The following is a 20,725-nucleotide window of genomic DNA, read 5'->3' on the forward strand; positions in this document are numbered from 1 at the left end:
TGGCCAGATCTGGACCCACAAGTCATTACATAGGCCAGATGCAGACTCAGCAGCAAAGTAGCAGGGTTTAATGCAGTCATCACAACTCCTACTCCACCATCCTCCACTACTACCCCCGTGCCCAAGCAGAGCTCTGTGGTGGTTATTCCCTGGCAGGCGCTGCTTCTACCCACCTTGCCCCCGAATTCCCAGTCCCTCTAGAAGCCCTGGGCAATATGACTGTGTAGGCCACATTCAGCTCACAGGCTATGTCTGACACTCCTGATTTATACTGTTTCATGTGAACTTGTCTGGGTAATCAAGGAGCACCTCCCTACTTAATATAAAGTGTCTTTATTATAGCAGTTTCTTACAGAGCAGTTACAGGTCCTGCTGTTCTCCCCCTACCTCTCTAACTCTCCTCCACTTCCTGTCTCCTCCCCTCACTTCCTGTTCGTCCTTCAGACTCCTTTCTGCTGATGCTGGTTTTGCTAAGGTCCAGACATATTGTTACATCTTTCCTTTCAACTGTTCAAAACTGATGATTAACTTATTCCTCTGGTTGGGGCAGAGGTTGCCAGCACATAGCCCACCATGGAGACTGAGCCTTGACTGCTGGTCTGCCATGTTCTTTAGGGCTCATAGCCACCCAGGTGTGCTGGTTGTTGTACCAGCCTCCCAGTTCTCATTTGCTTGATTTCCTGGGTGCTACACCTGCTTCTGTTCTGTCCATGTCTTTGTTTTGCCAGCTGGCCTCTGCTTGTGTCTCTCTTTCCTTTGTGGAGTCCATGGCATCTTTCTCCCCTATCTGGGGCTCACTGATGACCAACCAGTTGTCAAAGTTGTCTTGGTTCTGATCCTGGCATCTTTTGCTCACTTGTATTTCTGCTCTGCCAGCTCACCGCAGCTGCTTCTGGTTATGTTTCAGTCACTGTCCACTATCTGTGACAACTTCGTAGGATCTATCTCCCACTGCACCCTCAAAGATGGCCTTTTGCCATTCTTTCACATGTGGACTTACTGGCTGTACCCAGACCTTTTCCCCTCTACACAGTGGTTTCAGGTCCGTGGCTCCCTTGTTATACTGTGATACTTGCTGAAACTGTTGCTTTTTTAGCTGCTTCTATGTACTGTCACCCCTTCCCCCCTGGGCTTAGTCTCTCATGGGGAGTAATGTCTTAGTTCTCTGGCCCATTAATCTTTGGGTTGGGCTACCGTCCATTCCTTGGGCGGGTGTGTTGCAATGGTCCAATAGAGCCAGGTAGAGATATCCTGCACTCTTGTTTGCTCTCAACAAGTCTCTTGGCTGTCTTTACTGATGATTCAGCCTTCCCATTGCTTTGTGGGTTCACAGGGGACCATGTCTTGTGCTGGAATTCCCATCTAGTGCAAAACTGTTTGAATTCTCTTGAGGTGTATTGTGGGTCACTGTCTGAGAAGTGTCAGGTATTTCATGCCACGCAAAATGAGCCTTCAGCTTCCTGATCACTGTTCTTGCCTGAGTGTCTTTGAGGTAATCCACCTCCCAAAAATTGAAATAGTAGTCTACGGTGACCATATAGTTTCTGTCAGTGACATTGAACAAGTCAGTCCCTACCTTCTCCCAGGGCTGAGAGGGGATGTCACAAGGGTTCAATGTCTCTTTCTGCTGTTTGTCACTGTATTCCTTGCACACCTCACACTGCTCCATATATGTTTTCAAGTGGGCATTCATGCCTGGCCAGCAGATGCCACTCCTCAGGCATCTCCTCAGGCATGCCTCTATTCCCATGTGTGAAGCATGGAGCCGGTTCATGATGTCTCACCGCAGAGCTGCTGGGATCACTATGCTGTCTCCCTTGAACAGAATACCATTCCTCCATTGGTAGTGTGCGGTAACTTCTGGTGGTACTTGTGCCTTGTGCTGTGGCCAACCCTCAAGGATGGTTCATTTAACTGCTTGTAGCATGCCGTCCTGTTCTGTACTCTACTGTATTGCTTTGAGACTGCTTTTGGAGATGGGCAAGTCTTGTACCATATTAATGGACTCTATCTCCTGTTCTACAGATCCATCTGTGCTGCGCTCCGGAAGGTATGCCCTACTTAGTGCATCTGCCACTTGCAGGGACTTCCCTGGGTAGTATTTTATACTCACATCATAGGCCTGGGGTCTCAGCAGCATACGTTGAAGTCTCTTAGAAGCACTCAGCAAGGTTTTTTTCATTATGAACTCTAACAGTTTGTGATCTGATTGCACATTTACTCTCTAGCCAAAGGTGATCTGATGGAACCGTTCCAGTCCAAACAATACTGCTAGTAATTCCTTTTCTATCTATGCATATCTCCTTTTGGTTTCAGTCATTGCTGTACTAGCAAAAGCTACAGGCTGCCAGTTCTGTATCAGTACTGCTCCCAGACCTCTTTCTGACACATCACATTGTAGTACTAGTTGCTCAGCTGCGTTGTAATACTTCAGTGTTGGGGCTTCGCTGATGAGATTTTTAATTCTTTTGAATGCTTCCTCTTGGATCTGTGCCCATTCCCAGGCTGCATCATTGTGTGTTAGCAACCTGAGTGGCTCACAAGTGTTGGACAAGTGTGCACAAAATTTGGACAGATAGTTAACCATCCCAATAAGGTGCTGGACTCCTTTGACATCCTGTGGCCTGGGCATCTCCATAATGGTTCTCGTCTTCTCTGGGTCTGGCCACAGTCCTTCTGAAGTCAGCAAATGTCCCACGTGGGGTACTTCCGTTGTTCTCAGCTGTATTTTGCTGGCATTCAGTTTAATGTTCCGCTTCTCTCTGAAAGAGTTGTTGCACTTTGGCATCATGGTCACAGATTGCCTCTTCCTTATCATCCCCTTCTCCTATGACAAGAATATCATCAGCCACAATCTTGATACCTAGAAGACCTTCCAGCTCCTGGTTCAGCTTCTGCTGGAAAACTTCCAGAGCTGAATTGATCCCCATGGGCATCCTTAACCAGCGATACCTGCCAAAGGATGTACTAAAGTTGTCGGGTGGCTGGAAGATTCATTTAGCTCCACATGCCAAAATCCATTCTTGACATCACAAACTATGAACACTTTTACCCTAGCCAGGTCAGGCAGTACATCCTCAATTGTTGGCAGTGGGTAGTGGCTTCTTTTGAGTGCCCTGTTAAATGGTTTCAGATCAATGCAGACACTGAGTTTGCCTGACGGCTTCCTTAGTACTACTAGGCTGCTGATTCAGTGAGTGATTTTTTCAACTGGTGTGATGATGCCTTTTTTCTGCAGGTTTGTCAATTCTTTCTTCAGTGGCTCCAGCAGAGCTAGCAGAACTCTGTGTTTTGATAGTCATACTGGTTGCACCTGTGGATCTATTTCTAACTTCAGTTTCCCTTCAAAGGGTCCAGTGCCCTGGAATATGTCTCTGTTTCTTAACAAAATGTTAGGTAGTAAACCTAATGACCATTTTTGACAGGGCACCAGTGGTGTCTGTCACTTTAAGGGCTAGAGCAAACACTCAGTGGGTGTTTGATTACAGTGGCCATTTTAGAACTCTGGCGACCTATATAAACAAGAGCAGTTTACTGCTGGGGGCCAGGCAAGAAACACTGCCTGGCTGAGCTGCTGCATGGGAACATCTTACAGGTAGGAGCAGGAGGCTCTGGTCCTGGGCATGACCAAAAACTGCACCCTGCTGGGAGTGGGTGGTCTGGTGGGGCTCCCAGTGGTGTAGGAGCCCCCAGGAAATGTCAGGCCTGTTACCAAGCCGGTAAAAGGTGGGTAGGGGCACCTTAACCCCACCCTCACCTTCAGGTGGGTCATATGTTCCATCTAATTCAGGGAAGGCCAGGTAAGCTTCTTGAAGCACCTGAGCCTGCTCGGGTGAGTGACCCCGTGGGGCCAGGCACACCATGTGAAGCACCTGAGCCAGGAATGGGGGACCCTGATCCCTGAGTGCAGGCAGGAGGCTAAGACCTAACCCAAGGGACCTGACTGGTCAACACTGGGGCCAGGACCCAGATAGGGGTCAAAAGGGCCAGGGGCCCACTGCAAGGGATGCCCAAGTATTGCAGAGAAGCTCGGGGTCCTGACTGGCCTGAGACAGGTCCAGGGCTTAAAGGAAAGCCAAAGGTCCCATGGAAGGGGCCACAGCTAATGGGGGAAGGGGACGGTTGAGTTGGCTGCCTGAGATGCCATCTGCGAGGCTTTGGCCACAGTGTAGGGGTGGAATGGAGCTGTGGATAGCCCCCCAATATCAGGGTGTATAATGGGCAGCCTCCTGCCTAATTATTACATCAAGGCATGGCAGGTGAGAGAGGCGGGTAGCTAACTCGTAGACAGGAGGCAGGCCGGTGCTTCCTCTGGGCATGAAAGCTTGCCTCGTCATAGGCAGGTAAAGGAGGAGAGCGAGAAACACTGTAAATTTCAGGCGGTAATGTTTCTTCTTGTGTAGATTTATTATAGTCAGCCAGCACTTTCCCAGTGGCTTCACTGTTTTTTTGTTATACATTAACAGCACTTGGTGACATTTTTCCATTCTGATGCTTCCACTCAATAGATTCACATGAAGGACATTGCAAGTGACTCCACAATCCACCTGGAATCTAATAGGTTTTTGTTCTAGTATTATTGTTGCAAATACAGTTGTTCCCTGTTTTTTTCTGTAATGCGTGGATCCTGTGAGTCTGTGAATCTGTCAAATTTACACTGAAAGCTTCCTCCTCATCTGTAGTCTCCTGATCCCTCATCACTGTGTGAACTGGTTTTTTTTTCTATTTGGGTGGCTATGGCACTGACCCCTGAAATGATTCTTTTTTCCACTGTTTTTGCACTCTTTTTCCATAGGCTGGGCATTTGTCCTTTTGCCTTTCATGTAATTTCCCACAGTGCATGCACAGAATCATATTGTCAGCATTTGCAGTTGGCCTGTCAGGTTCCTGCTTTCCAGAGTCTTTTAGGTTGAGCCTGTGAACCTGCTCTGTACATATGGCTATTAATATCATATTGATCCTTTGTTTAGACAAATTTGCTGCCCTTACAATTTGGTGACACTTTTTTCCAGGGTTAGATCTAACACTCTTAGTAGTCTCTCCCTCAGGGCAGAGTCCTCTGCACCACACACAATCCTATCCCTGATTAGGGAGTCTTTTATGTTTCCAAAGTTACATGAGGATGCCAGAGTTTTCAGTGATATGATATAGGCCTCTATTCCTTCCTCTTCCTCTTGATTTCAGGTGAAAAACTGATATTTCTCTACAGTCTCATTTTTCCAGGGGTCACAGTATGCAACAAATGCTTCTATTAGCTGTTTTAGTGTGTCAGGGCTTCCTGGCATCAGTGTTGCACTTACTTCACGGCCTTTTTCCCCCACTAGATAGTAAAACAGCTTTACCTTCATTTTCTCTTCTTTATCAGTCATGGTTAACTCTGTATACAAACTTCCATGTGTCCAAGCCTGTGCCAGCCTCTATGTGTTGAAATCCAGCTGTCCTGGGGGCTGCAGTCCCGCCATGCTTCTCACAATCTGTTTGAATCACTGCTGGGGCCCAGGTCTCTCTCTTCTCTTCGGCTTCCTCACAGACTTTCTGCTGCCACCATGTTTCACGTGACCCTGTCTGGGTACTCAAGGAGCAGCTCCCTACTTAATATAAACAGTGTCTTTAATTATAGTAGTTTCTTACAGAGCTGTTACAGGTCCTGCTGTTCTCCCCCAGCCTCTCTAACTCTCCTCCACTTCCTGTTCCTCCTTCAGACTCCTCCTTTCTGCTGCTGCTGGTTTTGCCTCTGAGATCCAGACATATTTTTACATATACTAAGTAAGATTTAGTGAAGCACTCTACCAACTGGCTTACTAAAATCTAAAGGTAGTTTACCTACTGTACAACAGCATCCTAGTACACTGAGACAAGTATTTCTTTAGATGATATATTTGATTAGATTGATGTTTATATCTAGTAGCTATGTGTAAGATGACGCTTATACAAACCTAATGCTCGTCAGCAAGAATTTTCACAATTCCCCTCTACCTGCTTATGCATGTTTCCTCTTAATATCTGTTCTGTTACTTTATCAGAATTTAAAAGACTTGTTGATGTACGATTTGGTAGCTGCCATAGAGGAATTCCAATGGTGACATGCTGGTGCCACCAATTTCAGCAGCAAAACTCCTGCTGATTGCAACAGGACCCAGATTGCACCTAAAGTCCTTTTCTTATGAATCTCCAACAGAAGAAATCTAAAGACTGTTGTCTGGGGTCTGCTAAAGTTGACCATCACAGCACCTACTTTGGATTAGAACAAAGGACATGGAAAGCAAAGTGTTTTTCTGCTACTCTCTGAATTATGAAATGTCATAAATTGTGTTGATGTAGGATAAAAATCTGATAAAAATGTAGTCAATAAAGAATTAGAATTATGGCATGGGAATATAATTAATGATTGTCAATGTGGTATTATGGAAAATTGATCTCATAAAACCCGAGTTCATTCTTTAATGAGGAGATTACAAATTTGGTTGATAAAGCTAGCTGCTGAAGAAATACATTCTATAAGACATTTCACTTAGTATTAGATTATATTATGACTAAAAATTGCACTAAACAATCTAGATAAAGTACATCTTAAATGGATTACAAGCCAGCTAACAGATCTCAAAAAGCAGCTGGCAGGGGGAATTATCAGGAAAGGAGATATTCCTAAAGGGACTCTAAATGAATCAATAAGCTGCAAGAAAACAAAGTCACTGTTGATAAAATATACAAGGGTTGTTTTTTTTTTTACTACATAATAAGGACAGTTCAGTCTTAAAGAAAGATCTAAGTCATCTGGTAAGGTGGACCCATTCAGCCTGGGATTGGGATAAGTTTTTGCAAACCCAAGCATTTCAAATAAAGCCAAAAATTATACAGCAAGAGGAGGTGACCCATGCTGGCAGAAGTCAGTGGGTACTATACCCTTGAAAGCAGAGGACCCAGAAATGACCCAGTGAAAATGCAACTGAACATGACCTCTGGTGTGATGCTTTGGTTATGCCATACTTGGATGTATATAAGTTAATAGGGATAGGGAGGGGGATCTTAGTTCTTTATACAACATTGATGAGACCAGAACACTGTATACTGTTTTATCTTAGTATTACCTAACATTATGACTAGATATTTGATTAACCATTGTGGCTAACCATTTTAGAGGTTGAAAATTGAAGACAATGCAGAAAAATGGAAACAAAATATTTGAGAGCAGGAGAAAATGCCCTCCAGTAACAGATAAAGAGTGATCAGCTTTGCTTATCAAAAGAAGATTGAAAAACTGACTTGATGCTCTTACATGGTAAAAAATACCTCGTTGTAAAAGGCTCTTTAATCTACTTGAGCAAGACATAACAGGTACTAAAAGCTGAAAGTTGAAGCCAGACAAATGTCATTTAAGCACAGCACTTTTAAGTTAGGGTGATCAAACACTGAAGCAATGACCAAATGAAGTGATGAATCTTCCATCTCTTAATGTATTCAATTCAAAACTGGATCATATGCTTTTGCCTCTCACGTTTATTAGCGAATAAGCTTGTGTTTATAACAGCAAAGAAATTAAATTCAGTGGAATAAAGGAGATCAGACTAGATGACCTTATGGTCCCTTCTGTCCTTAAACTCTACAAATTTATGAATAATGGTTACTTATATCTTCCCTATGTCTCCTATGCAAACTGGCCCACTCAGTAGTAACATTTCTGCCACAAAAACTTGTCATTTAAATTTCAGTCATCCCAGCTGGGTCATACTTTTCACAGAGTGTCACTTTTAGTTTAGTTTACTTATTTCTAATACTCCTTTAATTTATCAAACTTCATACTGCTTAGAATGCCTTTTTGTTGCTCTTAGCTTTAGTGCTGTAACTGAAAGTACATGCTGGAGTGTCTGAGTTTAGCAAAACCCTATTGTCTTTCATTCCAAACCATAGTTTAATAACCACTCAGTCCTGAAACCCAGAAAATAACACCCCCTTAGTTTCAGTGAAGACCATGTAAATTAAATTGCTTTGCCTCAATTAGAAGACATCACAGAGCACTCTCAAACCTAAACTCCACCCCTCTGATCCCCTGGCCTTCATGAATTCATCTCTCTCTATTATTCATCATCCTTACCACCCAAAGAAAAACTGACAGGAAACCCTATCAGTCCATACTACTGTTTGCGCTTCCCTGATATGTGACAGAAACAGAACAAACCTTCTTTTTCTTTTGTCTATTCCCATATATACAAGTGGAAATTCACTAATCTACTTCAGGACCAGATAGATAACTCCGAGCTGGAAAAAAGATCCTTAGATCATCCTGTCCACCTCTATACTAGATATTTGTCCAATTTGTAGTTCTTTTGTCCTAGCACTGCAGAAGCAGACTATTATCCCACTGTCACGATTTGGATCAGGTGATCCACAGCTCTATTTTAAAATCCAGATCTGTAATATTTAAGCATTAATTCCAATGGAAGATTTCATTGTGAAATTATCAGTCAAAAATCATTTGCCAGCTCCTCTTAATATTTGTTTCAATTTAATAAATCAATTGGTGATCCCTACATCTCAATCTCTTTATCTTCTAACTCAAGTACAGAATATTCTCAGGAACTCACTTCTGTGCAATTCACCATTCTATGAATGCTGTGCCTGGCTCTGCTCCACACCCTCATTTGTAATCATTCATAAGTCTCCAGCTGTTCTCCTAGCTCCCATACACAGTTTCTAAACAAAGCCTGCTAAACAGTCACTAGCTACCTCTAAAAACAATTCACCAAACCAGCATTTTTTGTCTCTGCCATTCACCACTGAAAACACAGACTTTATGCTTGTTATTTCAAGCCTCTGAGGAGCACAGCTGAGCTCTCCTACTCCCTGCTAACAGTCTGATTTTCTTTGGATTGTTTTTACTTTGTACTCTTATTAGTCACTCACACACGTAGCTCCAGCCTCCAACTCAGATGCAATTCACTCAGCTGACCTCTCAGGATGTTCTTTAGTATTTTCTCTCCCCCACTCTCCTAATTTAGTTTTCTACTTCAGGATCACACTGTCTTATAGCTATTTCTCTGTGTTGCTTTACTGGTTGCTTCTTTGGTTTGGCTCCACTCTTTGTACCCACTGGCTCACAGAAAAAGCACTCCATCCAAGAACATCCATAATCCAACCCTCCAATGCTATTATGTTTCTGTTTCTTGGATCAGCACTTCTTTCCGCTTCAGTGGCAGCAAAATATTGTGGGGTCAATTCTGCTCCCTGCTCTGCTCCTTATGTATGTTTCGAGAGCTGTAAAGGCACTGCAGATGTCCAGGGAAAAGTTATACTCCTCCCCTAACCTCTTGCAGGAGATGAAGAAGGTTCATATAGAAAACCTGTTGCAGCCCCAAGCACAGGGGGAGGAGCAAAGGCAAGTGAAGGAATAGCATAGCAAGGGAGATTCTAGAAGTAAAGCAAAAAGAACAACCATAGTTCTTCCCCTGCTTGCAATGTAGTGCATTGTGGTTTGGCAGGGCAATCTGTGTAATTAAATGGAGGAAAAATATTTTTCTTTCTCTTAAATGGAAGCTGCATTCTGGACTGCTGGCATCCCATCACTAAGGGAGTCTACAAACTCCCTTCTGCCCTTGTGGAAAGCACAAACCAACTTAATATCCAGAAGACTGATGAATTCAAACTGCTGGACAATCGTTTGGTCTCTTCAAAAATCAACTTGCAGCACTAAGGTTACACACAGTACTGACTCTACTAATACACACTCCAAAGAGGTACAGATTGCTAAACATACAGATACCTATGCTTATGTTCTGCTGAAAGAACACGGCACCCGTAATACACATCTACTAAGACACTTACATGGTTCCCCAACATTTTGTATCTGAGCATAGAAATGATTTAAATTATTCTTAAAGATATGTTATATGCAAAGGAGTTAAAGAAAGTTGCTTATTTTGGCTTCTGCTTTTGCTGGAATTTATAATTAAAACTAACCTAACAACTCTAGGCACCAACAGTAATAAAACACAAAATTTAAATAATCACAGTTAAGATGTCACACTCACATAACACAATGCAGTAAGCAAAAAGTCTAGTTTCAAACCATCTCACTGGCACAAAATGAAAAGCAAATTCTGAGTTTACATCTCAGAGAACAGCAGTAAGACATGCACATAAGGTTTGACCCCATTATTCCTTCCATGTTTCATTCTAAACACACAAAATATTTATACAGTAAGGCAGGAACTTACTTTTTGGCAAATCCCCAGTACTAGATGCTGAAACTGTTCTGCTCCTATCATGAGATGGGCTGCTTTCCTCTCTTTCCGTTATTGTTGATCCCTCAGAAAGGGCTGAACCACAAGCTACAGATTCTAGTGCTCCAGAGAACATTGAAAATTCAGAGAACTGCGACTCAGGAATTTTATGACGTCCATTTGGCAATTCACCATTAAACTGTTCATAGGAGCTACTATAGGAATAATCACTTTTTGCATTTGACTCATCGAGGTTATACTCCTCAGGGTTTGGGCAGTCTTCCTCTTCCTCATCTTCATCTTCAATCTGTTGTTCCAATAAGAATGGACCATTTATAATATGACCATTTGTTTTGGGGGATTCTATCCACTTAGAGTCTGTAGGGTCAGTGTTGACAAGTTCCTGTTCCACATCATCATCTTTTTCAGTATTTTCTTTCTCTGTGTCTTCTTTTTCTTCCTGATCTTCTGCTTCGCCTTAATATAATGAATATATTAGACCAAATGTCAATTTATCTTTCTAAAATTATGACATCTCATAATGTTTAACTCTTAAATACTGGACTTCTGAAATAATATGCAAAGAAACACTGCATTTTACTTGAATACACAAAGAAATTAATCTATACCTAAAGTTTTCAATGTATTTTTATTTGGAAATCCTTGTTTTAGAACTCTGGTTCTTGCTCATTTAATCTTCTTTTAAAGTTATTTCTCAGCAGAGTTAAGAAATTATTATCATCCATGATTTGCATTTTTGTAATGCCCAAAGGCTCTATTGTTCTAAAAGAGCGAGTTTCACCCCTAAAGAGTTCAAACTATACCCTGCAAGCTGTTCTGAGTGCAAGGGCAACAGGAGTCCCACTGATTTTTAAAGAGTGGGATGGGTGTACAGGTGCATGCAGAACCATTTGCAGGGGCACAGCCAAATTCTGAAACAACGAGCAAGCATAACAATCAACAAGAAAGAAAGGGTGGAGAAGGTTGTATTAAGAAAGCCAGAAAACCAGAGACCCAAATTCCAGACACCTCCTTTCCTGAGGGTGTTTGAAACTGTCTCTCACACACCAGCTCTCTCTCCAGCACTCTTTAGCCAAAGCCACTGGTCCTTGCATTTAATAGTCAGTGGATAAAATAGAGGTGGGGCAGCATCAGCAGGGATCCAGGCTAGAACTTGGGACCTCCTCTCTGCCAGTAAGCAGCCATGTCACTGAGCCACACACCATCTGATATAGGCTCGTCTTCCTCTTTGCTGCCCAGAGGCACTTGTACATATGATGTCAGGTGCTTGTAGACATGACAAAAATTGCCCTTTTGTGTGGCTTAATCATGTCCCACTTTACACGTGAGTTTTTGGTGATTTCAATTAGTTGCATCTTCATAAACTAACCCCCATCTGGATGTATTTTAGTTTGCGACGATGCAACTTGGAAAGGTGCAGCCATTAATCTGTCATGTGTACAAAGTAATTCACTGAATGACATGTGGTGAGCCCCTTTGTCTATCAGGTGTTGCAACAATTTTTGTGTAGTGAGTCCCCTTGTCCACCAAGTGCCACTACAATTTGCAGATATTTGTGTGTAGTGAATGTTTTAGGACACCCAGGGGGAGACCTGAATGCCAATGATTGGCCTGCATGAGCAATAAGCATGCCCACTTTAATAATTGCAGATGAGCTCTGTCAGCATTCATTCCCTCACCAGCTATCTCTAAACTGCTCAGCAATTCAAACCATGTCCTGCTGGCAGCCATGGTATTCACAGGGCTAAAGAACAAGCATACCCATAAGATACAAAAAGTTGCCACTGGTGCAGACGCCCACTGCTCCGTGCTTTGAGGTGTCATCATGTGCCAGGTGAACGCCCCTGACTAGCACCAAAACTTGCAACAGTCACAGAGCCTAGGTCTTGCACGCATAGCAAAAATCCCCACACTTTGCCTGGCAACAACTATGAGGAACCCCTGCACAGCTAAAACATCCCTTTCAGCTGGCTCCAGCATAATAGTCCTCCTAATGCTATTAATTCACTTGCTGGTTTTACATAAACAAGTAGAGTTCTGTGAGCTTGATCATGAGTGTTAAGCATGCCTGCTTTATGAATAGTGGGTGAGTTGTGTCAGCACTCATTCCCTCACTGACGATGTCTAAACTCAGCAGTTCAGACCATGTCCCACTGGGAGAGGTGTCGTGACACACGGGTCAGTAGGTAGCCTGCTACCATGCCACGGCATAAACAGTACTAAAGGACATAGCAGGTCTAAAACATGTCCAGAACAAGCAGGCCCATAAGATACAAAAAGTTGCCACTGGTGCAGACCCTGCCTGGATCCAGCATGTGCTAGGTGAACGCCGCTGACGAGCGCCAAAATTTGCAACAGTAGCAGAACGTGTCTGCTGTCCAAACTTTGCCCAGACACAACAGGGTGGGAGGGGGGTAAACTTCCCTTGGGTCTGTCACCTCGACTTATAAACTGAGTGCACAGCTCCCCAGGTCCCCTTATTGATCCAAGATGTCTGACGTTCGGGAGAGAATGGAGCAGACCAGGGTCCAGTTGGACTTTCACCAACACAAACAGCCTGGTGTGGGTGCTGGGGGAACCTGAGGTTGTACGCCACTTTGTCTGCAGCCGGTGGGCCAACTGGCACATCTACCTTGATGTTGCTTGGAGAATGGGCAAGTGGGGGCACAACAGGACAGCGGTCTATTGCCATGTCAAGGCAAAGATGCTGCAGGCTGCTTTCCACAGGGGTGTCACCGAAGCACAGTGGCAGGGCACCCCACTGCGTGACATGGCCCATTACAGATACCTCCAGCCACTAATGGAGGTACTGGAGTGCTATGAATGCACAAGGACAGAGGCCTCTGGGGGCTCCACTGGAGAAGACAACAGCAGGGTCCCAGCCATGTCACCTGCCACTACCTCCACGGAGGATAGACCATGGAGCTCGACCTCCACACTCAGAATGTGAAGCCCTTTAAGTCACTTGTCACCGGAAGTGCCAGGTGTGATTGGGCTGGGTAGTGAAATCAAAGGGGGGAGAGGGGGCAGCATAGGACAATGCTTTAAAGACCCTGGGAGTTAGTGGGCAGTGCAGGGAAGTACATCGGTGGCCAAAGCAGGTAGGTACTTGTTTTTAGCCACTCAGGGCCTGCCACAACCTGTGGCCAGGCACCCCCTTCTTGGTCATTTTGGGCCGACTGCTTATCAACTTCCAAGATTTGACAAGTGTCTTTTTAGAGTGCCAAGCAGCCTTAATTCACTCTTTTCCCTGCATTTTTTGAGTTTCGGCTCCACTTGCAATGCTGCAGCCAGGGACATCCAGGCTACCAAGGCAGGCTGCCACCCATGCACACACAGACAGGATCACGAACGTCCTCAGGGACTGTGAGTATTGGTTCCGTGAGATGGTGAGACAGATCTGTCTGGCTATGAGCAGATTCATGGCTGTCCAGTATGGCAGGAATCGCACTGAGTCCAGGAGGCACTCTCAGACCAAGGAGGATCAGCCAATAATGAACGGGCTCCTTCCGACGATTCTATGCCTGCCAGTCATCAACTCTGCCAGCCATGCTCTTGCCCGGAGCGGGACAGGCCAGTACAGAGCCATGCTCTACCATCCAACAGTTCACAACCAGGCTTGAAAAGTCCACTTTAGAGCCAATGTCTTCTAGTTAAAAATGATTATTGCTTAGATTGATTTTTTTTCATGACTCATGCATTATTAAAGTAGTAAAAAGGAATTCCTCTGTAGTAATTATGCAGCATCATCTTATAAATGCTGTTCTCTGGTTTGCTTAATTACGGTTAATATATGGTTTGTAAATAAAGGGCTATTTTGCTTTGTTCGATTTTTCACTTCATGTTCCCTTTAAGAGGGGGAATATAGAAGGGTGGGGGAGGGGATTTGCTGACTTATTGTGGCAATTAGCACTTACTCAAGTGTGCCTGACTGGTTTTGAATTTGCTTTGTTCTCCATCACTACCAGTCATTTGGTTGAACTCCTGAGAAGCTGTGTGTGTTCAGAGGAAATATTATGTGCGTTGTACAGCACCCACCCAATTACGGCTCCCCGCATTAACAAAATTCTGGGCCATCCCACCACCACCAGGCCTTGTTTTGGCCGCTGGGCCAAATAATAAAAGCCCAGGCTTTGAAAGCCCCTCCCCCCACAAGCTCCTCCCTTAGATGGGGCAGTTGGGGAGTGCTGAGAATGCATGCACTGAGAGGAAATGTTATGGGTGCAGTGGAGCACCCTTGATTACTGCTTACCACCATACCTCACAGTACGCACATTCTGGGCAAACACCCTCCTCCCCACCTCAGTCCAGAAGTGGACATGTCCTCTTTCATTAGTGCAATGCGTCTGAAACAAGCCTGGTTTTCTTTTGTTTGGCTTACCTCCCCCTCCCTACTCACTCCTCTACAGCCTTTCCTATGACAGAAGACAGACATGGATCAAATTCATTTTAATTTCACCAAAGCATTTATTTTATTGTCAGTAACTGAAGCAGAACTGAAAAAAAAGCAGAAACACAATGCCCATTCCCCAATTTTCTACAGAAGCAACAGCACTAACAACCAAAAACATATCACTTATTATAGGCTTTTCTCCCCCCCTTGTGCCCCTCTCTCATCCTCCCCTTTGTCCCTAAAGTGTAGTGGTGCTCTCCTTGGCCTCCCAGAGTAGGGGTGCCCCTTGCTCACAGGCACAATGGCTGTTGCTGAGGTTGTTCCTATGGGAGGCTGATCATGTATAGGGATCTCTGTGAGGTTCAGCTCATGGACAGGGACATGCACAATGGATGTCACATGGGTGGTCCTGGTGGAGGGCAAATGGGGGCCAGGATCATGCGCCTAAGGAGCTCCCTCTCTAAACATGCCTTCTACTTGCTGGGTCTCCACAACATCCTGATGGCACTGTCTGGCCAGGTCAAGGAATTCCCTTGTACTGGCCACGATCTCCCAGGGAGCTGCTGCCTCTTGCTCTTCAGTCTTTCTATACACCTCCCTGCCATTCATCCGCAGACCATACTTGCAATTCTGAAGCTGCCACTAAAGTCTCCTGCATGCTTTCTCTTTACTGTCGCTGCCTGCAGCAGTGTTCACGCAGTCACTCAGCTCTGGTCTGTGCTGGTGTTCACACTTCAGGCACATGTCCTAAAATTCCAACGGACGTGGTAGCTGGTAACAGGAATGGGAAAAATAAAAGGTGCTCATGGTCAAAGATCTAGTCGCCACTCCCTGTAGCGGATAGACTACTGGCGATCGCCAAGCAGCATCCCTGCCACTTGGTGAAGTAATGCAGCCACCCACAAAAAATGATTATGCAGGAACCCACGTCTTCCTGTCCACTAAACAGTTCATTGTACATTTCAGCAGCACAAATTCCTGCCGCTAAATGAATTAGCACTTCCCCCCAAGCAACTTTAAGAGAGGGCACAGCATGTACACCCCCATGTAAGCGAAACATTGTGCAACTGCAAGTAGTGGACATATTTGCCACTTACAAAATTAACACCCTCCCTCATGCCTCGCCACGCCTGGCCTTGGCACAAAAGTGGAGCTAGATTCACGCAAGCCCTAGTTGTCCAACCCATCTAATGCCCCTTCCCTGTAACTTACAAGTCCCCGGGTGCAGATCCTCATGCTTCTCTGGCACCGATCTTTGGGTCTCTGGAATTTCTGGTGTGTCCCACAAGTCCAGTGACAGTATCATCATGGAATCTGATGCATCCTCCTCCTCTGAGTTATGTGAGCAAGACATCGGGGAGAGTGGGGTCATGGTCAAGACAACTTTGTCTCAGCTGTCCCCATTCTTCTGCTGCTGCAAGCACTTGCCTCCCCCACCCCCCCCGGCTTCCAACTGGTTGCCTGAAGGCTGAGCAGTGCATATTGCACTGCCTGCTACAGTGGCAGGGCAGTCTGTGGACTCTTGTGGGCTAGGTGATGCTGTGGCCTCCTGCACCTTCATCGTCCCAAAGGATAGGAGGCAAGCGTTGCTTGTGTCCTTCGCAAAAATGCACGACAGCTGCTCATAGAATGGGGCTATTGTGCATCCTGCCCCCAAACAAGAATTCTGGTCCTTGGCCCAATGGAAAGCACATTTCAGGGCCTTCATCTTGCTGTGGCACTGTGCCCAGTTTTGGTTGTGGCTGTACACCTACATTTCCTGGGCAATGGTTGCAAAGACTGGCTTATTTCATAGATTTTCCAGTGGCTCCAGAACCTTTTGTTTCCACCAAATAACAATCACATCTGCCAGTTCTTCCTGGGACCAGTTGGGACCACGGTGTAGGGGTACATCTGGCTGCTACTCCAAGCCCGGCAGATATGGCTTGTTCTTCAGTGCCTCCATTGAGTATATTTTCGGGGCCAAAACAAGTCACTGAGCGAGGGGTCAATATACCTTGACCAGAGTTGTGAGATGCTTTCTGCCCCCAGCTGAGCAGAGTTATATAGACACGTGTTTGGAACTCTGTCATGCAGGTCTGAGTTTCCTCATATGCATAACTATGCAAGTGTGAGCTGTGTCTCAGTACCGGCACTCTCAGAAATCTGCTCATGTGACCTTTCCCAACAGAACACCTGTGACATTCAAAGCCTGCCCCAAATTGTCCCCCAAAACACCCACTGTCCAAAAGGATAGTTGTTAATGGCTCGCTGCCACATGCACCAAAAATTCTTTGCCTGGCAGTTTGTGATGCAGTTTGAAGGGACTAAAGCTGTCCCTTCAAGCACGCCCCCCCCAAACAACACTGTCCTATCAGTCATTCAACTGTACCCCTGGGGGGGGTCTATTTGGTCTGGGGAGGGTGGGGGGAGAAATTCAGGGTTTGTCCATTCAGTCTTCTGCTCAGCACCTGCCTTTTTTCTGCTCAGCGCTTGATGGATTTCAGCAGTAATCAGCAAAAAACCTAAAATCCCAAGTTTTTAGAAGAGGGTTGCTTACAGGAAGCTGGGGTGTGTAGGAATTGAAATGTAAAGAACAGGGCTGTTAATGATAATCTTCTTATTCAACAACCCTTAATTCAGGGTTCAGCCATTTCAGTGTTCTGCTCAGCACCTGCTTTTTTTCTGCTGAGTCACGTCATTGAAAACCAGGTGTGAGGAGATTTGGGAGATTTATGACTGCAATATTACCTCATGGTTCTGGCACCTCAATGTCTGGCATAGTTCTTGATGTGCTAACGGGACCTATTCAAAAAGAGCGTCCACATCCACATTTATTCCCTGGCTTCCGCCAGGTCAGGGGTGTTTTCTGGGGTGATACTTCCTGATGGGTCTGTTCATTGTTCCACTAACTGCTATTCTTAGATGGATCATTGGGGTCTGGGGTCATTGGATGCCCCAAGTTTTTAGATGAGAGGTGGTTGCAGGAACCTAAGGTGTGTAGAAATTCAACAGCCCTACTTATTCAGTCCCCTTAGGGCAAGCAGGTGGCACTCTGAGCAAAACAGTAACTGTTGTGTCCTGCATAACAACATGGCTTTGATGAATCCTGACAGAATCTGCAAAGAGAACCAGGTGCTGTTGGATGCCCTGGAGGTATCCAACCAGAGAATGGAGGCACTTGATAATGCAGAGATACTGCTACTGAACACAATCAGGCTACGATGGACCTTCTTCAAGGGCGCCAATGCAGGGTAGCAGCTTCTCAGGCCTTGCTATACTGGTCAATGGGCCGTGAGCTGGAGTCAGAGAACCGAGAAGAAACTGGATCTCAAGGCTGACAGGGTTCTGTGGATCAACCTACAGAGCAACGATTACAAGGCGCCCTTCGCTGTCTGAAAGCATGGTGGAGGTCACCAAAATACAGGTTTGAGGTGGAGCTTGAATGGTTAGTATGTGGCTTTGAATTTGGCAGGCAAAGCATGGGGGACAGCCTGAGGAAACAGAGACATGACGAGTAGTGTCTGGGGATGGAAGGGAAACACTAAACAAAACAATGACTCCCAACAGTGCAGGGATATGAATGCAGGAATGTGGGTGTAAAAGGGGGGGTTCCAGGTGTCTTCCGGGATTGGGACCCCCGTGAGATAATCAGAAAATGCATTTTCCAATTAGTGCACCACAGCACTCCAATATCCGCACAAAGATGTATAGAAGAAATTTATAGGGACAGATTTATACGCATACTATATGTGCTTAGAGAATTTCGAGCACCCTGATCCTAGGGGTGGTTGAGTGAAATAAAACAAACAGGCAGATTTACACATGAAATAAAGTTTACTTAACAACATAGAAATAGGAAAATAAAATATAAGATAAGAGTAAAAATAAAGATGGGAATGAAAAGTGTAAGAATAAAGTAAGAATAAAAAAATTAAAAATATTGGTATAAAAAATTCAAAACAAATTTTAAAATGTGCAAAAATATGGGTTAAGAAATAATGAAATTGATTAAATTGATTAAATGACAATTAAATGAATGAAATTGCACCACTCTGTCACCTGTACATTGCAGCAAGCTGAGAGATACGCATTACTGGTCTATAGCAGTGTTTAACGGTGTGCGGGGCCCCCTGCTGCAATTTAATACAAAGAGATTAAAGGGGTGGGTTATGTGGCGCCCCCTGCAGTAATTTACAGTGCAGGGATATGAATGCAGGGATATGTATAACCTGTGGCTAGGCTGTTAGAGCACTGTGCTAGAAGTCAGAGCCATGCAGGCTTGAAGACCATTTAGGTGAAGGTAGCCTAAAACCAAAGGGCATCTTTATACTTGTTCTGTGGGTGGGGGTGCTTTAAAAACGCTCTCGGGAGCCACTCTAATTAAAGTGCCCACAGTGTTTCGTGTATCCAATGTCCCCGCACTTTGAAATGATGGTGGGGGCACTTTAACTAAAGCTCATTCCATGAGTTTTAGTTAAAGTGTCCCCGCTGCCATTTTGAACCACAGGAATGCTGAATACACAAGACGCTGGGCTTCTGAAGCATGCTAATCAGCACACTTCAGCAGACTCTATTAATCAAGTCTGCTCCAATGTGCTGTAATTTCAGCACATCAGGGCAGGCATCGCACAAGTCTACAGGCACCCCAAGTCTCTAACTACCTGGGTGAACACTTTTAACTACTCAGCTACTAGGGCTGAAACATAGGAGGCCCATATCCCCCATTTCTTCCAGAACTTATGCGTGTACCTGAGTTATGTGTGTACACAAAGCCATAGGGCGGGGTGTGTGTGTGTGTGTGCGCGTGTGTGTGTGTGTGTGCGCATACACGCACGTGCGTTTGTATCTAGTATGTCTCCTACTCAGTCTACGTATGGAGGTTTACACTTTCAAAGCATAAAGCAAAGGCCCAAAACAGCCAGCTGCCATATAGCTAGCTAGTAAACTGTCATTTGGATGTGCAAAAGGAAACAGAATTCTGCCCCAAACCTTCATTCCTCCATTTCTCTCCCATGAAAGTGCAATGTTATCTATAGTGCAACAATCAAGTAGATGTGTTAAAGCCTATTAGTTTAGGAAATGTTGTATGTTTAATTAATAATTAAATATACCAGGCAGGGAGAACAATTAAACTTCATTTCAGATTATGAAACTGTTCCAGTTTCAATAAAGTAGATATTACTAACCATCATCATTCCCAGGCTCTTCATCTGCTACCTCCTCTAAATCAGCTGTTTTTAGTTTGACCTCTGGGTGGTATTCATCTTCTTGCTCATTTGATGGTACTGCTGAGGTTACATTTTCTTCTATTTTTTTCCTTTCAGCTTCTCGCTCTAGTTCCTCTATTTCCTGCAGGCGTTTCTCTAGCAGCTCAGCTTGCCTCTTCTGTTTTTTCTTCAGTTTTTTCTTTTTGTTTTTCGATATTTTACCAACCTGCAATAAACATTATTAAAAACTCAACCAGTTTTACTTTCAAGTGTCTCATATTAAAATTCAGGTATTGTGCAATAACTATTGCAAATTCTGGAGGTAACGTACCATATTTAAGATCTGTGTTCTCCCTTTTCTTTTCAATATAAAAAGCATTTTGTGTTACACAAAGGAAAAATGCTATATAACCTCATGCAAGGAGTACTTTTCTAAATTAATAAAAAGGGAGAGTACATATAAGATGATGAGGTACAGTTCCCACGATTCATATAACCCTGCTAACAGCAACATCTTTAAACTTTAACCAACTATTGATTATGCTTTTGCACATGGAAGGTACTTGGCTAGTATAATCTACATGTGTCAGTTACTACTCCTTTGCTAGTCCAGCTTAATAAAACATAGTTGGTAACGATCAACAAAAGTAAGATGCAATGTCAAGAAACCCAAATGGTTGACAAATGGTGAAAAAATATTTTGAAATCAACCCGCAGTGGTTTAACTATACCTCTGTGAAACTGAGAAGTTTCTTATATATTACTTGCCACAATCTAGCAGACAGTAGGAGGTGGTGATGATAAGCCCCAATTTTATACCTCATAAGCAATAAAAAATGCAGAAACAATAACAACAGAGAAAAATTTAAAACAGAGCTAACAGGATGAGGTAGTTTCACTACAGT

General features: G+C 44.3%; 1 protein-coding gene across 9 annotated transcripts in view; it reads right to left on the minus strand.

The window, feature by feature from the left end:
• The window catches only part of SRPK2 (SRSF protein kinase 2), a 279,322-nt gene that overhangs the window by 26,053 nt on the left and 232,544 nt on the right, over window positions 1-20,725 (minus strand). For all 9 annotated transcript variants that reach the window (XM_090041996.1, XM_090041999.1, XM_090042001.1 and 6 more), the window contains 2 exons: window positions 19,800-20,046; window positions 10,212-10,694 (listed from right to left, as the gene is read on the minus strand). In XM_090041996.1, the coding sequence (XP_089898122.1) occupies window positions 10,212-10,694; window positions 19,800-20,046 (730 nt within the window). The remainder of the gene's footprint in view (window positions 1-10,211; window positions 10,695-19,799; window positions 20,047-20,725) is intronic.

This window comes from Crocodylus siamensis, chromosome 4, assembly GCF_052110815.1.
Source record: "Crocodylus siamensis isolate JL-2025a chromosome 4, ASM5211081v1, whole genome shotgun sequence".
Taxonomy (NCBI): domain Eukaryota; kingdom Metazoa; phylum Chordata; order Crocodylia; family Crocodylidae; genus Crocodylus; species Crocodylus siamensis.